The sequence below is a fragment of the Lactuca serriola genome, chromosome 3 (genome assembly GCF_051521515.1).
Source record: "Lactuca serriola cultivar US96UC23 chromosome 3, Lser_US96UC23_V15, whole genome shotgun sequence".
NCBI lineage: Eukaryota > Viridiplantae > Streptophyta > Magnoliopsida > Asterales > Asteraceae > Lactuca > Lactuca serriola.
This window is the reverse complement of record NC_136410.1, coordinates 257,862,178-257,886,838: the sequence shown is the minus strand read 5'-3', so window position 1 is coordinate 257,886,838 and position 24,661 is coordinate 257,862,178. Positions and strand designations below refer to the sequence as shown.

Genomic DNA, 24,661 nt, shown 5'->3' with positions numbered 1-24,661 from the left:
AAAACAAAGTAAACAGACATTGTGAACCAAAAAAACTATCAACGATAAATACAACAACCATAATAAGGCATTTCTTGAATTTATGTATTATTAAATTCATTTATTGGGGTTCTTGTTTCACTTATGTTCATCCAAATTTTGGAAAACGAATGGAAACTTTTTAATTTGGCGAACACAAATCAGATTCTTTAAAGTCTTGATTGTCTTCTAGATACTTACTTGGTAAAATCTGAAGCTCTAGAACCAACCATTATATTGTTTTTTCCCATTTTTAGCCATGTTATTAGTTTATCTTTTAGTACAGACATTTTGTCAGACAGTTCATATGCATGCTAAATTACCATATACCGACGTTAAAAATCGCAACGTACACAAACCCACACGAAAATATTTTATTAAGAAAAGAAAATAATAATAATAAGTAAAGTTGTAGAAAGCATAATAATTACTTGAAAATTTAAAATATTTTAAATCATAACAAACCCATCATGTTAAGGAATCACAAAAAAAGGTTACCTTGTGTATACTAATGCAATTCTTCCCATATCAAACAAGATTATGCTCTGGGTGAGAAGGCAAAACAATAGAAAAACCAAATCAAATGATGACTTCAGTAAGGATTTACCAGAAAGATGCAATAAACATTAAGGTATGTGTGATAGTTCAGTAAAAAACGAAACAAAATAGAAGGTCGGATATACCCGTGTAGACGTAGATGTTTTTTATTATCTTCCATTTAAAAGAAGGTATACAATGGATTGAAACAACACACAGAGGAAAGAAATCGTATAGGAAAGTACTCACCTGATGAAACTTATTAATTTCAAGTAAACTTTTAAAAAAAATCTTAATTGTTGCATTGTTTTTTTCCTATTTGTTTCACATTCAGTGCAAATTGACAATTTTTCATGACAAATCTTTGAATATGGATTGTAATCCTTGTGTATCTCGTTGGTTTATGTAGAAATAGGAGGCTGATGTGGTTTTCTGGTAAGATTTTAGATGTAATTAGCAAATCAAAGGATATTATACATTGTAGAAAACTTACTGATTTTAGATGGTATAAAGATAATTATCTTGTTAAAGTTTTTTCGAGACCTGATTATAAAGAGTCTTATTGGAAAGAACGTTTTATTGTTGGCCTTCCAAAACTCTTTGCATAAAGAGTTAAACAAAAACTAAGAGAAAATTTTAATAATACCATCCCTTATCAAAATTTAACTTATGGAGATTTAATAAACTACATTAATAAAGAGGGATTAGCAGTTTGTGCTGATCTTAGGTTTAAAGAAAAACTCAAAAAAGATAGAATTAACAGTAAAAATGAATTGGGAAATTTTTGCCAACAATATGGTTATCAGCCCTTGAATGGTCCGTCTACGTCAAAATCTAAAATATATAAGAAAAGATCTTCAAAATATTTTAGGAAAAAGAAATATAATCTTCCAGAAAATTATAAAAAGGGAAAAGATTATGCTTCAAAATCTAAAAAACCTTATAAACCAAATTATAAAAAATCTAAAAGAAAATCAAAAGATATTATTATTTGTCATAAATGTGGGTGTAATGGTCATACACTCATACAGCTAATAATTGTTATGTTAAAACAAAAATAAATGAGTTAAATGTCTTTGAAGATTTGAAAGAACAAATAAGAATATTATTTTAAATACTGATTCAGATTCCGATGAAAGTATTTCTGATTTTCAAACAAATGATTTAAATATTCTCGAAAATACTACTTCAAGTTCAAAAGATTCTGATATTTGCGAATATATTGGTAAATGTCACTGTAATAATTTAATCAATGTAATTACTAGTAGTTCCATTAATGTTCTTTCACAAGATGATAAAGATCTTTTAAACTCTCTTGATTCTATAAAAGATAAAAATATTCAAGAATCATTAATAAAACAGATGCTTAATAAAACTAATAACATAACTCTTGTTAATAATGAAAATTTTAATTTAAAAAATATATATGAAAGATTTACTGAAGCAAAGCCAATTTCTATGCAAAAACTTCAAGAAGAATTAAAAATAGTAAAACAAGAAATAAAAGAAATAAAAAATAAAATTTTAATTTTAGAAAAGGAAAAACCTTCTACTTTTAAAAACAAAAATATAGAAATTAATAGCGAAGAAGAAAATAAAATTGAAAATGTAACTATTGGTAAAATTATAAATAATCAAGTTTCTCAAAAATGGAACACTCAAATTACTTTAGTCAAGGATAATTTTAAAATCAATCTAACTGTTTTAATTGATAGTGGTGCGGATATGAATTGTATTCAAGAAGGAATTTTTCTTACAGAATTCTATGAAAAAACTGCATCTAGACTTACTGGTGCCGGAGGTACAAAATTAATTGTAAATTATAAAGTTTCTGATGTTCATATTTGTAATGACCAAATCTACTGTTATCAAACTCACCTAATTTTAGTAAAAGATCTCTCTTCTCCTTTAATTTTAGGAACACCTTTCATTACAAAACTATATCCTTTTATGGTTCATGATGATGGTATAAGAACCAATGTTTTTGGAAAAAAAATTATATTTAAATTTTGCGAACCTCCTCTATATTCAACAATTAATGTCCTTAATTATAAAACACAACAAGCCAAATATCTTATCTCTATACTAATAAAAGAGTAGTCCTTTTGCCAAGTGTCATAATATTAGAACTCCTAATTAATATGATGCCACTTGTCATTCTATTAATTCTCCATTTTAAATTCATTAAACCTCATAATTAATGTGATGTTATTTGTCAATCTATTTATTCTTTATTTTAAATTTAAATTTTAAATTTTATATTATTGTTTTCATTAGTTCACAAATAAAAAGAGTCTAATATATATGATAAATTAATTACACATATTTATTTGAATCAATAATTATAATTTTACATAACTAATAAAAAAATCTCTTAATTAATAATGTATTTAAAATTTTATATAAAATAATTGATTAATAATTTTGAATTTTTTACTATGAATATTTAATTTATTTTGTAACCGTGGTTTCCACGGGTTATAAACTAGTTAACGAAATAAATAATGTTCGAATACTAATCAATTAAATGATAATAATATTCAAAATAAAATAATAGGTTTAAAATTAAAATTTGAAAAAAAAAATGTTTCTTCTAATATTCCCAATGCCTCTTGGACTAGAAAACAACATATTGTAAAATTACCATATATAAAAAATTGTAATGAAAAGGATATTCCTTCAAAATCTAGAGCTATTCACATGAATAATGAACTAGAAGGTCATTGTAAAAATAAAATTCAAGATTTAATAAATAAAAAACTCATAAGACCTTCTAAATCACCGTGGTCTTGTTCAACATTTTATGTTATGAATGCCGTAGAATTAGAAAGAGGATCACCAAGATTAGTTATCAATTATAAACCTTTAAACAAAGTTTTAGAATGGATTCGTTATCCTATTCCTAATAAACGAAATTTGCTAAAAAAAAGCTTTATGATTCAAAAATATATTCAAAGTTTGATATGAAATTAGGATTTTGGCAAATACAACTTCATGAGGAAGATAAATACAAAACTGGTTTTAATGTTCCCTTCGGGCATTTTGAATGGAATGTAATGCCTTTTGGATTAAAAAATGCTCCTTTTGAATTCCAAAATATTATGAATGATATTATAACTCCTATAAGTAGTTTTATTATTGCTTATATTGACGATGTCCTAATTTTTTCAAAATCAATTGATCAACATTTCAAACATTTAAATCATTTTCATGATTTAATTTATCAAAATGGTTTAGCTGTCACTGCAGCAAAAATGCATTTATTTAAAAATGAAATTCGTTTTTTAGGACATGATATTGTCAAAAACACTATTAGACCTATTACAAGAAGCTTGCAATTTTCTACTAAATTTCCTGATGAAATTAAAGATAAAAAGCAACTTCAAAGATTTTTAGGATGCTTAAATTATATCCATGGTTTTTTCAAAGATTTAGGGATTATATGTAAACCGCTTTATAATAGATTAAAAGACAATCCTGAACCATGGACTCAAAAACATACAAATATAATTAAATATATAAAACAAAAGGTCCCTACTTTGCCATGTTTAAATTTACCTCATCCCAATGCCAATATCATAGTTGAAACCGATGTTAGTGATATTGGATTCGGAGGAATTCTAAAACAAAAAATTGTTAACTCAACTGAGGAACCATTGGTTCGATATTACTTTGGTGCATGGCATACACAAAAAAAATTATTCAACTGTCAAAAAAAAAATTTAAGCATTGTTTTATGTATTAAAAAATTTGAAGATGATTTATTTATGAAAAGTTTTTTTATTAAGAATAGATTGTCAATCTACAAAAACTATTTTAGAAAAAGATGTGAAAAATATTATTTCCAAGCAAATTTTTGCTCGATGTCAAGCCCTCTTAGGTAACTTTGATTTCGAAATAGAATTTATAAAAGGAGAAAATAATTTGCTTCCTGACTTTCTTTCTCGGGAATTTTTGCAGGGAAAATGAGTTCGTCGTCCTCTTCCAAACATGATGACAAGAAGCTAGTCTCTCAAAAGCTTGTTCCATTTCAAAATCAAAATCGTTTTTCTCCTTTAACTCCTACTTCTAAGAATTCACAACTTTATTCTAATATCCTTCAGTCAAAACTTGTTACTCCAAAAGTTACTTCAACCAACATGATAAGCCCTTTTGCAAAACCTATCACTCCTCAAACTCAAAAATCTGTTACTCCTAGCCCTTCTACAAAAACTCCTTATGTTCTTAATCCAAATTTCTTAAGAGTTCAAATTCTTGAAGATTTTCAAATCCATAAGTTACATCAAGGTTTTTTATATTCTCACAAATCATCTCTTTGGTCAAGGGAAAACCTTTTATGTTGATTCATATAAAACTCGAGAATATTCTCAAGCTATTCTACAAGAATCTGGTTCAGTCAATTTTGTTCATCGTTCTAATTCAAAAGAGGGAAACATTGATTTTAGCAAAGCTCATATTATTAAAATTATCTCTCTAGAAAGCTGGGTTCCAAACCTTCACTTTGAAAAACCACTTATAAGTTATCCTGCTTATCCCAGATTTTCTTACTATGATTATCAAGATGCCTGGACTAAGGCATTCTTTATTCGGAATTATTCACACTCATGGTTTATCTTCTTTGATTTGAACTTCAATTGTGAATATCCAAGATGGTTTATCAATTGGTACAAATATATGGGAATTCTTCCAAATTGTTTACCAAAAGAAATTTACGCTAGATATCTCAAATTTAAGGATTTTGTTTATTCAACAAATTCCAGAATTTGAATATATGTTACAATTCACCATGATATTTAAAGTTATATGGATAATGTCTTGGACTTTTCATTATCAAGAAGCAAATGATTCCTCTCCTCCGTGGCTTAATCGCCAATTTCGCTCAAAATGGTGGGATAAAATGAAGATTTCTCAAGCCAGTGAACAAGCAGTAATTAAACATTATCAAGAAATATATATTCAAAAACCAGAGGTTGAAGCCACTTTTATCAAGAGTATTCCTCAAAGTGATGTGGATCTAATTGCAAGAATTAAAGATGCTGCTACCTCTTCTCCTAAAGAACTTCAAAAGCTACTTCAAGAAATTCGCCAAACTCCATCAGTTTCCGACGATTCTCCAAAATCTATAAAAAAATGATTTATTTCAAGACTCTCAAGACCCTTTTGATGATCCTTATGAAGAATAAGAAATTCTTATCATTAAATTTGGTGTAATACCTTCAATGTAAGGTATTTCGTTTCTTCTATTATCAAAAATATTATTTTCAAATACGAGTGTGTATAAACTATGTGAGTATACACTATATATGTATTTATAGTGTATAAACAAATATTATCAAATTTATTATCAAAATTATTTATTCTTATCATCAATGATAATATGAAGACGAAAAACTTTAAGATGCTCTATAATGACATGCTTTATCAAAAGATGACATTCATTGATTACAAACGACAATTTCCTCAAAAGATGAGTGACAACCACTTACAAGTAATTGATTGGCCATTTGATCATACGACAAAATTTCACTACAAGATTTCAAGGCTTTGAAGACTTCAAGATCAATATAAATAGATATCATATTTGAGTAAGGCAAGCAAGAAAAAATATTCATTCTCTAAAAAAATGTTCATCCCATGTCTAATAAATCTCCAAGAGTCTCTCTTTCTACTAGTAGATGTTCAAAGTCTCTAGATTTTCAAATAATTCTTTCTCCAGATGTATGTATTGATTGTAATTCAAGCTTAATTCAAGAAGGTACTATCTAAAATATTTTATTGTTGTATTGTTGTTATTAAATTTATTTCTCCATGATAATTTCATTTCGAGTTATTCTAACCATTAATTCTACAAGATTTGAAATTTTTGTTAAAATAGTACTCGTTTTTGATAATCAAATTAATCAAATTCATGCTTGAATAATTTAATTATGTCTAACAAAATCTTGATGAATTGTATTCCTAATAGAAATATTCTTTAAAGAATAAAGCAAATCCAAGAATCTATAAATAACTCTTAGCAAAATCTTAAAGATTCTTACAAACCTACTAATCTAGGTACGATTTTAAACAATAATCATATTCATGATGCTAGATGGCTCATAAGAGCTAGTATTAAAAATCGTTACAAACAGATACGTTATCTAAAAACAAAACTATTTGTTTTCTAAAAATAATATTTTAAAAAATCGTTGAAATATTTTAATTATATAAGTATGAACACTCTATTGTTTATGAACACTCTATAGTTTATGAAGACTCTTATCACATAAAGACTCTTTCTGATAAGGGATGGTATTGCATAGAAATTGGTTTTGCTTCAGTAAATCTTTCATATATATTTTTTAAATTAAAATTTTCATTATTAGCAGGAGTTATGTTATTAGTTTTATTAAGCATCTGTTTTATTAATAATTCTTGAATATTTTTATCTTTTATAGAATCAAGAGAGTTTAAAAGATCTTTAACATCTTGTAAAAGAACATTAATGGAACTACGAGTAATTACATTGATTAAATTATTAGAATGACATTTACCAATACATTCGCAAATATCAGAGTCTTTTGAACTTGAAGTACTATTTTCTAGAATATTTAAATCATTTGTTTGAAAATCAGAAATACTATCATCGGAATCTGAATCAGTATTTAAAATAATTTTTCTTATTTGTTCTTTCAAATCTTCAAAGACATTTAACTCATTTATTTTCGTCTTAGCATAACAATTATTAGTTGTATGAGTGTATGACCATTACACCCACATTTATGACAAATAATAATATCTTGTGATTTTCTTTTAGATTTTTTATAATTTGGTTTATAAGGTTTTTTAGATTTTGAAGCGTAATCTTTGCCCTTTTTATAATTTTCTGGAAGATTATATTTCTTTTTCCTGAAATATTTTGAAGATCTTTTCTTATATACTTTAGATTTTGATGTAGACGGAGCATTTAAGGGCTGATAACCATATTGTTGACAAAAATTTCTCAATTCATTTTTACTATTAATTATATCTTTTTGAGTTTTTCTTTAAACCTAAGATCAGCACAAACTGTTAATTAGAGGAGGCAAAAATTGACATGACACGAAAACCGACATGAAATAAATGGGTTTGGGTAAGATATTTCAGCCCATTTAAATAAACGGGTTGACACGACACGACACGAAAATTAAATGGGTAAGGTTAGGGTTGAGAATTTCAACTCGAATATGACTCGAAAATGACCCGTTTATTTATATGCACGTTTTTTGAAGTATTTAAATAATTTAGAGAGATACAAAACCAAAACCATAAGCAAAAGAAAACCTTCAAATTAAATTGTTTGGTAATGTTGAAATGACTTAGCCGTCTAGATCAAGACTTCATTTCAGTTTTTCCATTCTCTCCCAAACTACCCAGTCTCTTTCACCACTCTCACATCCTCATGACCTTGTCATCCGCCTCCCCAACTCCCACTCTTTTAGTTTTGTCATCTGAACTTGCTATGACTTCATCTATTCTGCCTCCAGACTATTAGTTTTTCCTTTCCGCCTACCCAACTCCTACTCTTTCAACATGCTCAATCTTTTAACCTCACATGACATGACATATTTCAAGGTATAGCCCTAACCCGAAACCCGACATGAACCCGACACGAAAATAAACGGGTTGACACGACACGACACGTTAATTAAATGGGTCGGGTTAGGGTCGTGCACTTTCAACCCGTTTAGTGTTTCGACACGACACAAACCCGACACGACACGACACGATTGCCACCTCTACTGCTAATCCCTCTTTATTAATGTAGTTTATTAAATCTCGATAAGTTAAATTTTGTAAGGGATCATATTATTAAAAATTTCTCTTAATTTTTGTGTAACTCTTTCTGCAAAGAGTTTTGGAAGGCCAGTAATAAAACGTTCTTTCCAATAAGACTCTTTACAATCGGGTCTCGAAAAAAGTTTAACAACATAATTATCTTTATACCATCTAAAATCAGTAGGTTTTCTGCAATGTAAATTCATTAAATTTTCTGAAGTTTTTTCTTGAAAAGTAGTAGGATCTCCTACAAAGTTTTTGATAATAGCAAAAATTAAAGTGTTAACCATATCATCTTCAAACGTTTGTATTTGCTGATTATTTCCTTGTTTTATAATAGTTTTCTTAGCAGATAAAATATAATCTTTTTCTTCTTGTGAAATATAGAAATCCCACCAGCCTTTAAGACTGCTAGTAAAACCAGAAGTAATAATATTAACAATTTGAAGTTAAGTATTATTATGAGCTTTATAAGCATTAGCAGTCATAGTCATTTCCTGTACAATATTCATCATTTGATGTTCATAATGGCCATCAATATTCCATTCATAAACAGAGTTACCATCATATTGAGAACGATCAAATTGAAAAGTTCGTTCTTCAAGTTGAACATCTGGAAGAAAGGGACCATTCCAATGATTTCTTATGGTTGGTTTTGGATTCTTTCCGAAAGTGTTTTGATTTGATTGATGAATTTTATTAAGATTTGAAAAGTCATTAGTGAGTTGATTAATATCATCATTTGTATTAACAAATTGTTGAGCAAGAGTTTCAAAATTTGTTTCACTATTAATATCTCTATTTTCAGATTCTTCATTCGTAAGAGTATTAATATTGTTAGTGTTTGAGATATGAAGTTTTGAAAGTCTTTTTTCTAATTCTTTAATTAAATCGGTATTTCCTAGATTAAAATTGCCATCGATTTGGCAAGGAACAAAACTTATATTACTAGTGCTTGCCATATCTTGCTTATTAACATTTTTATCTTTGAAAATTTTTTCTTCAATTTTAACCAAATGTTCGGTAATACTAGATAAGGTTTCATTTGCATAAGTATTTTGGTAAATAATTTTTTTAAGACCCTTTTCAGTAGTTAATTGATTTGGGACTTGAACTAAAGGAGTTGCAATAAACATATCGTTAATAATAATTTCTCCTTTTGGTGGAAAATTAACAATAATTTCTTTATTAGAAATAATATCTTTATATTTTTTCTCTAAAATGGGAGTGATATAATCATTTTTAAATAGATATTTTATTTTATGTTTAGGGGCATAAATTAATTCAAACCATTGAAAAAAAGGAGAATGAATTTTATTTGATAAAACATAATCTTCCCAAATGCCTAAATGGAGAAATCTTAAGTAGTATGAAAAATTTTCTTCGTGTCAAGCTCTTTTTTTATTATTATAATCTTTATAATACTCAATATCTTTTAAGTAATCAAAATCAACTTGATATTCTAAATTCGAGAAATTCATTTTAACAAGTTGTTTTTGTTAGGATTGAAGAAATACGTTTTATTGATTCTAAATTATGACTTCTTGATTTTTTGTATTTTTTTATTCCTATCTTTAGCCTAGAAATTTTTTTCTATTTGTTTATTATATTTATTAGTATATGGAGGTATTTTATATAAATTATAATTTTCATGAGTTTTAGTTTCTTCTAAATGTTGAATGGTTTTGCATAGATTAGAACTTATCTTCCAATGTCTTTTTAACAGATTAGCCCAAAGCTTATTATTTTTTGAACAATTAATTTGTACTTTAGAACTCATAATTGTTGTTTAAAATTTTGAAGTTCATCAATAAAATCTGATTTAGTAGGACTAGGAAGACTATTTTCACTATTTGATCATCTTGATATAATGGTTTGGGAATAGAATTAGTATAGTCAACAGTCTTTAGTTTTAAAGATCTCGACTTTAATAACGAAGATTTTGAAGAGTCTGTTTCTGGGATAAAAGAAGTTGATAATCTGGATGATGAAATATTTAAGGAAGAAAAATTTATATCTACTGAACCATCATTATATTCTATAATATTTGAGATTTGTTTTGAAGAGTCTAGTGGTTTTGGATCGATAACATTTTGTAAGTTCCAATTACATGATTGAGTTATATCAGACCATTTTAATCTTTTTGGTGTGTGAGCTTTGGTATGGTTAGTATTTGCTTCAAAAATAATTGTTTCATTTCTAGGACTTGGTGTCTTTGGTTCAAGTGTAGTTGCCATAGTCTTGTAACAAACACGATAAATTATTGCTAAAGGCTTTGTATCATCTTTAAATTCTAAATTTTTTGTTTCTATAGTTAACACCAAAGTATCTAAAATATTTTTATCAAATAATCCAACAGAAAAATTTGGATAAGAATTGAAATAAATAGGTCCGTTAGCAATATTTGTTTTAGTCATAGCTAAAATAGAATTTTGAAAATCTTTCTGTCTATTGTCTCTTAAAATAAGGAAAACATGGGCATCTATTCCAATTCTAAATAGAGGCTTGATAGCAATTTTGACTTAACCGACATGTAAAAATTTATATTTCGTTCTATGCTCTAGAATAGATCGTGATGATAACAAATGTAAATTTTGTTGGTTTTGACCAATAGACAAAGTTTGTTCTGTCATTTTAATAGAATAACCTTGAAAATAATCAAAAGTTCTTATTCTATATATCGTATTAACATTAGTTTTAGGTATTGTCCAATTATTCAAACTTTGTTCTATGTTATTAACGGTTTCTTCAATAGAATTTATTTGATTATCATCATAATCTTGTTCATTGTTGATACTTTTACCAGGAATATATTTTTTGGAGAGTATACCTGAAAATTTACTCATATTTAATTATTTTTGCTTTAAAATTCTCTCTCTCTCTCTCTCTCTATATATATATATATATATATATATATATATATATATATATATATATATATATGAGTAGAATCAAATGAGAACACCAAACATGTTGAGAACGCAAAAACAAAGTATATTCATTTGTGATTCCATATATTTATTTGTGGATGAATGATAAATTTTTATGCCTTTAATTTCAATTGAAGAGAAAAAACATATTCATGTTGATTCTGCGTAAAAAATTATCATTTATCCACAAATGAATACATAGAATCACAAATGAATATACTTGTTCTCACGTTCTCAACCTTTTAGGTGTTCTCATTTGATCATTTCCATATATATATATATATATATATATATATATATATATATATATATATATATATATATGGTAAAAAGGAATATACATTACAACACACCCTAAGTTTAGGTACTAAACCTCATGAAACTACGTCGTTTTTTTAGCTAAAGATTGCAATTAGGGGATTCATGATTAACACTTGACGTTGCAGATTCAATATTAACGCAATAATTTTGATAGGGAAACAAAAATGTTAATTGTTTTTGACATTCGTGATGGCGAAAAACAATAATGTTTACTACCGTGAAATACTAAATTATAATGAAGGAAATAAAATATGGATGGTTAAACAATAATAGTGAAAAAAAATACAATGAAGAATTGTATATTTACCAAGTGAAAACTAAATCGGTTATATTATTAACATAAAACTGCATAATTTAGAGGGTTAGTATCTAAACTTAGATGAGGCTATAATATATATTTCTTATCATGTGTTTATTTATTTACTAGACGAATTCTTGCGTGTTGCGTGGCGCAGGTTAAAAATATATTGTTAAAATATAGTTTTCAGACACATTTTAGTTAATTAGATTCATCAATTTAGGCTCTTTTATTATTATTATATTTAATCTTTTCCTTTAACTAGGTTAAAAAAAATATATTGAATTTTTTTTAAACATTATTTGATATTTTACTTTAGGTTTTAAATTTTACACTAATTTTTTAAGCTTATTTGATATATTAATGTACGCTATTTATTTAACTATATATTGATGTTAACAAATTAAGTATATCATATTGATCAGTCACAAATTCTTCCATTTATGATATTGTTTACAACTAAAAGCATATTTAGGTTAATAAATTAACTATATATTGTATGGAAATATGAAAAGTTGTGAGTTTCAAATGAATGTGATGAAAGAAAAAATGTTTCCTTTATAATATTGTATGATATGATGATTATAGTTTTAATTTTTAAGTCATTATGATATATATAATTATTTGATAATTTTATAAACCGTTTAAATTGTGTAAATTATATATCAAACGTATATAATCTATATATAATGGGTAACAAAATGTATGAACAAAAATATGAACTACAACTTTTAGTAACATAAAAGTACAAAAACATCTATTATAACATTTGTATTAATATATATATATATATATATATATATATATATATATATATATATATATATATATACAACGAATAATAAAAAATTTAAAAAATAAACACTACAACTTTTAATAACATAAAAACACTAAAACATTTATTATAACATTTATATTAACTTTTCATATTTAAATCACAAATCTCTTCAAATACATTAATGTTTTTAGTGAGCAAAATTTTACAACCTTATAAAAGAAAGGAAAATAAAATGTTTTTAGTAATTACTAATTAAAAATCATAAGTTAAAAACTCTTATGTTGTAACTAAAAAATATACATAAATTAGAAAACTTTTGAGTTGTAATGTGAGTTTCAAATAAATACAGTACTTGGAAATATGTATTTATTATTTCTATTATTTATATTATTATTATTATTATTATTATTATTATTATTATTATTATTATTATATTCGTCTAAATAATTGATTTTGATGCATCATCTTAGTTCCTTCGATTATTAAACATAAAGATATTTAATTATAAATTTACAACATACATAGGTGCATATATATGTTAAACAAATCACATATAATATATATATTTTCATAAATGTCATATGTAATTCTTGTCGTAATAATATGAATAAATTACTTTTATATAAAGAAAATATCATGATAAGTCATCATAATTACATATCAAATGTTAAAAATTATGTTATCTTTTAAATATTTTCTTGTAAATATGTTGTGTACGATAACCCAACAACAAAATAATAGAAAATAAACATAATCAAAATAGAAAAACCACAATCAAATAAATAAGAACATTAGGTGGTTGAATATATAAATAAAATTGTTAAATAAATATATGATTAAATCAAAAGAAAAAACTAATATTCGTCTACTTTGCTCAAACAAAAAAAAACCTATATCCGTTTTCTGAATCTTCTTTTTTTATTGAACACCATTCAACTATAGAAACTTGATGACAATTCTTCACTAACCTGCAACCAAAATGTTTTTCTTGAAAAAGAAGAGTTAGTAAGATATTCATAGCAAAACATTGATGTTTGGAGAATCATATTCAAGATTGAGTAATACATACAAATCATATATAAAGGTCAAATGAGAAATTGAATATAAAGAAAGAATATAAAAGCTTCATTTGTTTTGGTTGAAAGAAAAAATCATATTACAATTACCATCGATGCGACAAAATCCATTTCTTCAAATCATCATATTTGGATTGTGAATGTTTCAACTATATGAAAACTTTTGAATCATAATATCTTCAACCAAATGATAACTTTTTGTAAAAAAAAACGTACAAATATAACTACATATATAATGAAGGTGAAAGGGTGTGGGGTTTGAAATGCATGAGGTGTTTAACTTATAGAGTGTGTGATTTTCTTGGAATGTGATTATATGTGATTAATTACTTTGAAGGTGAAAGGGTGTGGGGGTTTCAAATGCATGTGGTGTTGGCAAATTTTTATGGGGGTTTCAAATGCATGAGATTCAAGAAAAAATGCTAGCTTTATAAGTATTTAACTATATATTGAAGTTATCAAATTAAATATATCATATTGATAAGTCACAAATTTTCCATTTATGATAATGTTTACAATTAAAAGCATATTTAGGTTACTAAACTAAGTATATTATATGGAAATATGAAAAGTTGGGAGTTTCAAATGAATGTGATGAAAGAAAAAAAATGTTTCCTTTATAATATCGTATGATATGATGATTATAGTTTTAATTTTTAAGTCATTGTGATATATACAATTATTTGATAATTTTATAAACCGTTTAAAATTGTGTAAATTATATATCAAATGTATGATAATCTATATATAATGGGTAACAAAATGTATGAACAAAAATATGAACTAAAACTTTTACTAACATAAAAATACAAAAACATCTATTATAACATATATATATATATATATATATATATATATATATATATATATATATATATATATATATATATAACAAATAATAAGAAATTTGAAAAATAAACACTACAACTTTTAATAACATAAAAACACTAAAACATTTATTATAACATTTATATTAACTTTTCATATTTAAATCACAATCTCTTCAAATACATTAATGTTTTTAATTAGCAAAACTTTACAACTTATAAAAGAAAGAAAATAAACAGTTATTAGTGATTACTAATTAATAATCATAAGTTAAAAGCTCTTTAGTTGTAACTAAAAGATAAACATAAATTGGAAAACTTTTGAGTTGTAGTGTGAGTTTCAAATGAGTACAATACTTGGAAATATGTATTTATTATTATTATTATTATTATTATTATTATTATTATTATTATTATTATTATTATTATTATTATTATTATTATTATGTTCGTCTAAATAATTGGTTTTGATGCATTATTTTAATCCCTTCAATTATTAAACATAAAGATATTTAATTATAAATTTATAACATAAATAGGTGCATATATATGTTAAACAAATCACATATAATATATATTTTCGTAAATGTCATATGTAATTATTGTCGTAGTAATATGGATAAATTAGTTTCATATGAAGAACATATCATGATAAGTCATCATAATTACATATCAAATGTTAAAAATTATGTTATCTTTTAAATATTTTCTTGTAAATATATTGTGTACGATAACCCAAGAACAAAATAATAGAAAATAAACATAAACAAAATAGAAAAACTACAATCAAATAAATAAGAACATTAGGTGGTTGAATATATAAATAAAAATGTTACATAATTATACGATTAAATCAAAAGAAAAAACTAACATTCGTCTACTTTGCTCAAATGAAAAAAAACCTATTTCCATTTTCTGAATCTTCTTTCTTTATTGAACACCATTCAACCATAGAAACTTGATGACAATTTTTCACTAACCTGCAATCAAAATGTTTTTCTTGAAAAAAGAAGAGTTAGAAAGATATTCCAGGCAAAACATTGATTTTTGGAGAGTCATATTCAAGATTGAGTAATAAATACAAATCACATATTAATGTCAAATAAGAAATTGAATATAAAGAAAGAATAGAAAAGCTTTATTTGTTTTGGTTGAAAGAAAAAAAATCATATTATAATTACCATCGATGCGACATAATCCATTTCTTCAAATCATCATATTTGGATCGTGAATGTTTCAACTATATGAAAACTTTTGAATCATAATATCTTCAACCAAATGATGACTTTTTGTAAGAAAAATGTACAAATATAACTACATATATAATGAAAGTGAAAAGGTATGGGGATTTGAAATGCATGATGACTTTAGTAAATATTTTTATTTTCGTGTGTGTGTATATATATATATATATATATATATATATATATATATATATATATATATATATATATATATATATATATATATAATTAGTAAATATTTTTATTTTCGCTTTTACTCTGCTGCTCCTTGTACCTCAAATCTCTAACTTTCTCTCTCTTCTCTTCTCTGTTTTCTGTATCTATCTCTCTTCGCCTCTTTCTTAGACCTAAAATCAGCTTCCGACATCGTCATTCAACAACTTCTATTCTTTGCTCTCAGGTTCTTCTATTTCTCGTACCATCATTCGATCCGTCAAACTTTTCAATCTGTCTCTCTTGTTAATTTAGATTATCATCTGGATTTGCTGTTATTAGGGTTTGGTTTTTATTTGATGGGTTTGCATGTTAATGATCCTTTCTTTTCTTTTCTATTTATATATGAATTCGGATTACAAGTCAATCGGACTTACATGGGATTTACAGAAAAGGGGTTTTGCAAATTGCGGTATAAATATAATATTTATAGATACATATCTCCATCCGTTAGTGTTATCTGCTCGTGTCTTTAATTTACTTCTTCTCATCAGTTTGATTGTTATGCTATTTTTCGAAGAATGATTTTAGGGTTTATTCAAGATTTTATGAAACTTCCTGATAGAATTCCTTTCATCGAATCAAAATCTATGATATTAGCGATTGTTTTGATGTTTCCAATCTTTACATCAGTGCTGTAACCCACTATAGGGACTAGTGTTCTGATTTCTGAGTTTGATTATGTTGTTGCGTTTGTGATTTTAGGGAAAATTGGTGAAGGGTTTAGGGAGTTGTGAGTGGTAAAATGGCGGGGAGTTCAAGTGAGGAGTCTGGGGTTAGCAGATCATTAGAGGGATTATCAAATGGGCAGCAGCGTTCTGGTGAAGCATTGGCTGAATGGCGCTCTTCTGAGCAAGTTGAGAATGGAATCACTTCAACTTCACCTCCCTACTGGGATACAGATGATGATGATGATTGTGGTATGCTTCTTTTTTTTCTCTTTTTTCTCTTTTTTAACTCCAATTTCCAGTCTAGATTCTGCATATATAGAAAGTTTAATCAGCAGAAAGTAATATCTTTTTGGTAACTCTTTCTTTGAGGCATCCCAATTGTTAGAACTCATACTTAAGTTATGAGAATACATTCTGAAAGATATATGGATGGTGAACTTATGATAAATCCACTTATGTTCATGTTCATGTTGATTATAGGTATCCTATTAAATTACTTCTATTCCTGTTTAGTATTACTTGAAACATGATAACTATTGCAAGATCAACATGTAACATAAAATAATCAGTAACCAAGTTTCACAAATTTTCCATTGTTTAGAAATTTTGTTGTAATGATGTTAATACTTGTTTATTTTAATAAGTTTTGTATTGACAAACAGGACCAAAACCTTCTGAGCTATATGGAAAGTATACATGGAAAATAGACAAGTTCTCACAGATTAACAAGAGAGAGCTTCGAAGCAATGCATTTGAAGTTGGTGGCTATAAATGGTATGTGTTCTTTCTTTATACTTTTTGTTTTTTTTTTATTCTTTTTCATATCTTTTTATAAGATTCTTGATATTGGCTTTAGGTATATCTTGATCTACCCTCAGGGGTGTGATGTTTGCAATCATCTGTCTTTATTTCTTTGTGTTGCAAATCATGACAAGCTTCTTCCAGGTATGGTTGAACTACATTTCTTTCAATTTAAATTTGCTTAGATTAATGAGAAAAGAAATCAAAGTAGGATTCTACAATAAACAAATCAATGACAGTTTTTTTTTTAACAGGATGGAGTCATTTTGCACAATTCACAATAGCTGTGGTGAATAAAGATCCCAAGAAATCAAAATATTCTGGTTGGTTTTTATTTTTTTTTGGGAATATGTATTAAAAAAACAAGGTTATAATTGTCTAAATATACATTTTCAGACACGTTACATCGCTTCTGGAAGAAAGAGCATGATTGGGGATGGAAAAAATTTATGGAATTATCAAAAGTTTTAGATGGATTTGTTGATGCTGATACTCTCATAATAAAAGCTCAAGTCCAAGTTATAAGGTTTTTACTTTTTTTTTAAAGATTTTTTGTGTTGAGAATTATGGGGTATCATATATAATTTATGGACTATGGTTTTTTTTTCTTTTGGCTTATGATAGCAAATGCTAACATGTGCCACTGGTTTTGAAGGGAGAGAGCAGATCGTCCATTCAGATGCCTTGATTGTCAATATAGGAGAGAACTTGTGAGGGTATATTTGTCAAATGTAGAGCAAATATGTCGCCGATTTGTTGAAGAGAGAAGAGGAAGACTTGGAAAGCTGATAGAAGATAAAAATAGATGGGCAAGGTATGCAATTTTTCTGTTTTATTTAATCGACTTTTTGACTTAATGCAAAAAGAACAATTTAATAGAGAAAGTCAAGGAAATCAGGCTTTTCCCATTAAGTCCTAACTTTTTTCTTACGTTTTTGCCCTTGTTTTTTTCTTCAAAAGTATTTTAAAGCTTCATAGACAACATTCAATGAGAAAAATAAGAAACACTGTATATAGATGTTTCTTCTTGACTTAATGCAAAAAGAACAAATTGATGGAGAAAGTCAAGGAAACAAGGCTTTTCCACTTTCCACATTAAGTCAATAACTTTTTACAAATTTTATTTTTCTTTCATTTCCCTAAGTGTGCAATTGTTTTCTCACATATCTTTCAAACATCATTCATCCACACATCCATTGAAAAAAAGACACAAAGAACGAATTAATAAAGAAAATTCTTTTATTTTTTTCACCAAGTCCTAACTTATTACAAATTTGCCCTCAAGTGTGCCATCATTTTCTTAAGTTTTTTTTCAACATCATTTAACCAGACAATACTTAATGAGAAAATAAGGAAACATAGCCTATGTGTAAGGTACTTGACTACATTTGCCTCATCTATAAAAAGAGTTCTTGATATTATTTTTTTATTTTTTTTTCAGTTTCTGTGGATTCTGGTCTGGAATTGATCAAAATTCAAGGCGCCGAATGTCAAGGGAAAAGTCAGATTCAATATTAAAAGTTGTTGTAAAACACTTCTTTATAGAAAAAGAAGTCACATCAACATTGGTAATGGACTCATTATACAGTGGATTAAAGGCTCTTGAAGGTCAAAGTCAAAGTCAAAATCAAATTCAAAGTCAAAGTCAAACCAAGAACAAGAAGGCCAAAGGACAACAATCTGATGCAGAAGAACCACCCATACCCGTTGTCCGGATGGAAAATGACACTTTTATCCTTGTTGATGATGTATTGCTTTTGCTTGAAAGAGCAGCCTTAGAACCATTGCCTCCAAAAGACGAAAAAGGCCCTCAAAATCGTACTAAGGTCAGAGCATATTCCCACTAAAATCTTATATACTTTATCATTTTTCTTTTTTCATTTTGTAGAAAACTTGCTAATATTCCTAGTTCATATAGTCCCTGAATAGTCCTTAAGTTTTGTATTTTGTTGTTTATATAGTCCCTGGTCTTTACTCAAACTCACAACTTCAGTCCATAATTTCAAGTCATTTTATAAGGTTCATGGACTATATTTGAAAACTTTGAAAATTTGGACTTGAGTTGTGATTTTGGGTAAGTACAAGGACCAAATTTGTAGTTTACTTTTTTGGTGGTGGCAGGACGGTGGATCAGGGGAGGATTTCAGCAAGGATTCTATTGAGCGTGATGAAAGGCGTCTCACTGAATTGGGAAGAAGGACTATTGAAATATTTGTGTTAGCTCACATTTTCAGGTAATATAAAAATAATACTCTACAAAAAATAGCCTTTCTTATTTACTTTTTTTAATTTTTTTTTAAAATTTTGGTATTTGTTACAGCAGTAAAATAGAAGTTGCATACCAAGAGGCTGTTGCTTTGAAAAGGCAAGAGGAGCTCATACGTGAAGAAGAGGAAGCATGGATGGCTGAAAGTGAACAGAAAGCAAAACGTGGTGCATCTGAAAAGGAAAAGAAATCAAAGAAAAAACAGGTTTGTTATTTCTTATATTATAACAAGGGTATTTTGGTCATTTAATAAAAAAAGGAAGAACAAAATTGAATTCAGAATTCCTTCCATCGTCCCTACTCCGTAAGAAATAGTGAAGCCCATTTAAAGGATTCGGACGGATTTGAATTCCATTCATTTCACAACCAAACACACCATGGAATGGAATTGTGAATTCCGAACCACACACACACACACACACTATAACTTCCTTAATTTTTTTTTTAATTTAGGCGAAACAGAAAAGAAACAACCGGAAATCGAAGGAAAAAGGGCGCGATGAAAAAGCGAAACCTCAACAACAACAAATCATGGTTGAAGATGCGGAGTTACTAAAAAAAGCCGATACATTGGAAGACGTTTCCGATGTTGATGTTGATGTTGATGTTTCCGATTCCGCTGATTGTGTGACTGAAGCCCTTCTTCGTCCCGATTCCGATGATCGCGATTCCAGCCCCGTCAACTGGGATACGGACACCTCGGAACCGCATCCGCCCACAAAAGCTTGTAGCAGCGGGATAATTATTGCACAAAACGGGGACAGAAAGAGTAATTCCGTCATGGATGATAGTTCATCAACATGTTCCACGGATTCACTCCCTTCAGTGGTCATCGCCAGGTCATCATTTTTCGGACTTTCATAATTTTCTGTTCATTTAAATGTTTTTAAGGGTTAATCTCATAAAAGACCTTAAGTGTTTTTTCCGGATTAAACCTCGTTTTTTTTTGACTGAAAAAGACCTTGTGTTTTTTCATTTTTCCGATCTGGCCCTTTTAGTCATTTTTTTCCAAAAAAATTGTGAAGTGTGAGGGTTTTTTTCGAGAAAAAAGGTTAATCTAAAAAAAGACCTTATAGTTTGTGTTTTTTCGGGATTAAACATCAAATTTATTTTTTTGCCTAAAAAAGACCTTATATTTTTCATTTTCTCTGAAAAATCCCTCAACTTTGTATTTTTCTCCGAAAAAACCCTCAACCTTGTAATTGCTTCCAAATAAACCCTCAACTTTTTTAGTTTTTCTCGAAAAAACCCTTGCATTTTACAATTTTTAAAAGGGTCAGATCGGAAAAATGAAAAAATACAAGGTCTTTTTAAGACAAAAAATAAATTTGAGGTTTAATCCGGAAAAAACACTAAATATAAGATCTTTTTTGAGATTACTAAAAAAGTTGAGGGTTTATTTGGAAGCATTTACAAGGTTGAGGGTTTTTTTCGAAAAATGTACAAAGTTGAGGGTTTTATTCGGAAAAAAATAAAAATACAAGGCCTTTTTCAGGCAATTTTTTTTGAGGGTTAATCCGGTAAAACACAAAATATAAGGTCTTTTACAAGCTTAACCCTATTTTTAATGGTTTTTGTGTAACATGGTGTTTTTTATACTTATTTTAGAGGGAAAATGAAGCGAGGAAAGGCTACCAGTGAAGTGATAACACGAGTCAACAATATGACGAAACCGCCCTTGGATGTTGGCTCTGAGTCAACTCAGCCGAGTGGTGAACCAGACTGCGATGTGGGCGCACTCTCGTTGCAGGATAAGATGAAGTGGCTTGAACCGGATGTCGTCAAGAAAGTGGTATGGTACTTTTTATATAGCATCCCCTGGAGGGTATTTACGTCTTTTTGTAAAAAAAACTACCTTTTTGTCCCATCTCGATGGGACAAAAGTTGCAATTTGTGTTCCATTGACATCTGAATGGAACACTAAACACAGTACAAGTCTGTTGACATGACAAATCTTGTGTTTTTTTTTTAACCATAGGAAGAAGTTGTTCCGCTACAGAAAAGGCTAAACATAAAGGACGATTTTGACCCCGAGAGACATCCAAAGGAAAAGACGACAATTACCCCATCTTCACCAAAAAGCCCTTCAAAACCCTCACCACGTGCCCTTCAAAAATCCGACCTCAAAAGAAATCTCCAAAACACCGAAAAACCAATGGTCCATAATACCCCCACCCAAAAACCAACCGAAAAGCCTTCGATAGTGCACCAAGGACCCACCCCGGCTCACAAATCCATAAACGGTCCCACCATATCAAAGCCGGTCCCACCCATGTCAAGACCATTGAGTGCACCTTTAGTCGAAGTCTCCAGACCCACCACAACCACCGTGGCTACTACACCCGTTATTCCCATGGTCCAAACCACACCGTTACTATCACGCTCCGCAAGTGCAGCCGGATACCTCGGGCCCGGACCCGGATCCTCCGACCCGTCACCCATGGGTCAAAGCTACATCCCCTCATCTTACCGAAACGCGATGATGGGAAGCCCGGTTTCCGCCACCTCATCCGCTTTTCCAAAACCAGGAGTAGGGGTAAACTCGTCATTTTCACAACCCATGTTTTTACCTCAAGAAACCGTTAGACCGAGCTTCTCCTTCGGGATGATGAGCCAACTTTCAAACGGGCCCCAGTGGGACCCGAACATGGACCTTTACAACAACAAATCGGTTCCCATTCCCGTTCACATTCACACAACACAAGGAATGTTAGCCGATGAATTCCCGCACCTCGATATAATCAATGACTTGCTTGATGATGAGTACACTATCCCTGTGGGCCCTAGCCCGTCGTTTAACGGGCCCCGGCATCTGAGTCATCAGTACAGTTTTCCCGGGGAAATGGGCGGGTCGACGCTCGACCCGGGCCCGTCAACGAGCTCATGTCGGTTCGAGCGGACCCGGAGTTACCATGAAGAGTTCCAACACGGCTACAATGGTGTTGGCCCGTTTGAGTTCACGAGGGATATGGTTCCGGCCCAACCGGGTTTGCAGTATGTGAACGGGTCGGGTCAGGGTCAAGGTCAGGGTCAGGGTCAGAATCAGTGGCGGGTTGGTGGGTCGGATCTTTTATACGGGTTGAGAAATATGGATGGGGAAGGGTATGGGTATCAGATGGGTCCACCGGATTATTCGATGGGTGTTAACGGGTATAATGTGTACCGACCCAATGGGCAGTGACTCGGTGACTCGGTGGGTGAGTGAGTGAGTTGAGTGAGAATTGGTTATTATTATTTGGGTGTAATAATAATAACGTATGTGAAGGAAAAAAAATGGTGTTTGGGTTCTTTTTTTTTTTTTTTTTTTTTTAGATTTGGAGTGAGGTTGTATAACCCTTTGATAAGATAACTCTTTTTTTATTTTTATTTTGAAAGAGTGAATTCTGTTAATTTAAATCTTTGGTTATTTTTTTAGAAGTGGTTTTTTCTTTTTTTTGTTTGTTTATTCATGGATTTGGAATTGAAATATGCATTGTTTATTAGATTGACGATTTTATGTTAAGATATTACTTGGATAAAATTTAAGAATAGTTATATAATTTTATATCTATCATCGTTTTGTGTCTAGTGTCTATTTTCATCTGCTTTTCTTTTTATTATTAGGTTGACATGATCATAAAGAATCAGAAAGATCATATGCAGTCTTCTCAAGCATACAAAAGTGATCATTATTACACATTCATAGAAATCGTTTGAAGTAGAACATCATGCGTAAGGCAAAAACGCAAGGATAGGAACTATAATTTGACTTCTAGAGAACGAGTTTTCATTTGATGTAAAGTCTATTCTAGATAATTTGTTTGATTGATGGATAACTTTGGCAATATTATAAAACAAAATTATTACCAAATGTAATCGGGAATATGACATTGATTTTCAACTCTTCTTCCTTATCACTACTTATCCTATGTATAAACTAACATATTGGTTTCTAACCTCAAAACATAGGAAGAATGCTCATGTTAATATTGTGTACTCATCAATAACAACAAGAATGCATCTCTTTACTAAGACTAAAGAAGTCACTATGAGCTATGGATGTGGTTTCTTGAAATACAACATTATCTCATTGAGAATAGACAATTAGGGAATAAGCTTAATGGGGCTTATTGTAGTGTGATATGGGGCTAGGATCAGGCTTTTAATTAGCATTCTCTGTTGAAAGAGGTGACCATATATGGGTAGTCCTTTATGAAGAGGAAATCATATTTGTAAGGATACCTCATGGTTGGGTGATGGCAGATCTGTGAGTGTTGGAGATAAGTCCATTGATACAACATAAATAATAATAAAGCAATGGTTGGGTGATGGCAGATCTGGGAGTGTTTGATAAATTTATTGTTAGTGCAAATGGACAGTTAATTTCCGGTACCGGTATTTTTTGTGGATTTTAAAATTTTTTTTTTTGCCTTTTGTATGTAAGGTTACGATCACATTGAAAAATATTTAAGTTAACATTAGATCTTTTTATTACAATAACGTAACCAAGTCCACGCCCCGTATTTTGCACCCAGTCTATTAGTTGCCGACGAAAATTAAATACCTAAAAAATACTTTTTTGATTAGATACAAATAAACTTATTGATTAATAACAATATTAATAAAAAATAGGCTAGAGCTCCCTGTCCTTTTTTCTAAGGCTTTTTTGATCGAACTAGGAATCATACATTTGCTAAATGACTCGACAACCAGGTATTTCACTAACATGCACGTAAGCTACCTATATTCTATATAACATCCCATCTCGTTTCATTGCCCCTACATCCCGAAAAGATAGACTTCCTACTGGATGTCATACTAACTTGCAAGCTGTCAGCCTTTATACCATGCTAGTTTCAAATTCTAATGTGTGACTGATGAAAAAGTATTTTCATTCTCGTTATC

The 24,661-nt window shown here is 28.9% G+C and overlaps 1 protein-coding gene across 2 annotated transcripts; it reads left to right on the top strand.

Moving 5' to 3' along the window:
• The first annotated feature begins 16,071 nt into the window (after positions 1–16,071).
• On the top strand, positions 16,072–23,209 carry LOC145093926 (TNF receptor-associated factor homolog 1a-like). 2 transcript variants are annotated; one of them, XM_079032175.1, is made up of 13 exons: positions 16,072–16,226; positions 16,745–16,959; positions 17,373–17,484; positions 17,567–17,655; positions 17,766–17,834; positions 17,908–18,037; positions 18,167–18,325; positions 18,953–19,337; positions 19,633–19,745; positions 19,835–19,982; positions 20,231–20,616; positions 21,386–21,569; positions 21,756–23,209. In XM_079032175.1, exons 2-13 carry the CDS (start codon positions 16,785–16,787, stop codon positions 22,956–22,958), a joined length of 3,153 nt encoding a protein of 1,050 aa, XP_078888301.1. In that variant the 5' UTR covers positions 16,072–16,226; positions 16,745–16,784; the 3' UTR covers positions 22,959–23,209. The 2 variants fall into 2 exon arrangements, with proteins under 2 accessions (XP_078888301.1, XP_078888300.1); XM_079032174.1 differs by having other exon boundaries at positions 19,832–19,982.
• The last annotated feature ends 1,452 nt before the right edge of the window (positions 23,210–24,661 follow it).

Coding starts and splice junctions, on each gene's coding strand:
- LOC145093926 (XM_079032174.1), top strand. CDS start 16,785: ATGGCGGGGAGTTCAAGTGAGGAGTCTGGGGTTAGCAGATCATTAGAG. Junction 17,485..17,566: donor GAAGTTGGTGGCTATAAATG/GTATGTGTTCTT, acceptor TATTGGCTTTAG/GTATATCTTGATCTACCCTC. Junction 19,338..19,632: donor GCCCTCAAAATCGTACTAAG/GTCAGAGCATAT, acceptor TGGTGGTGGCAG/GACGGTGGATCAGGGGAGGA.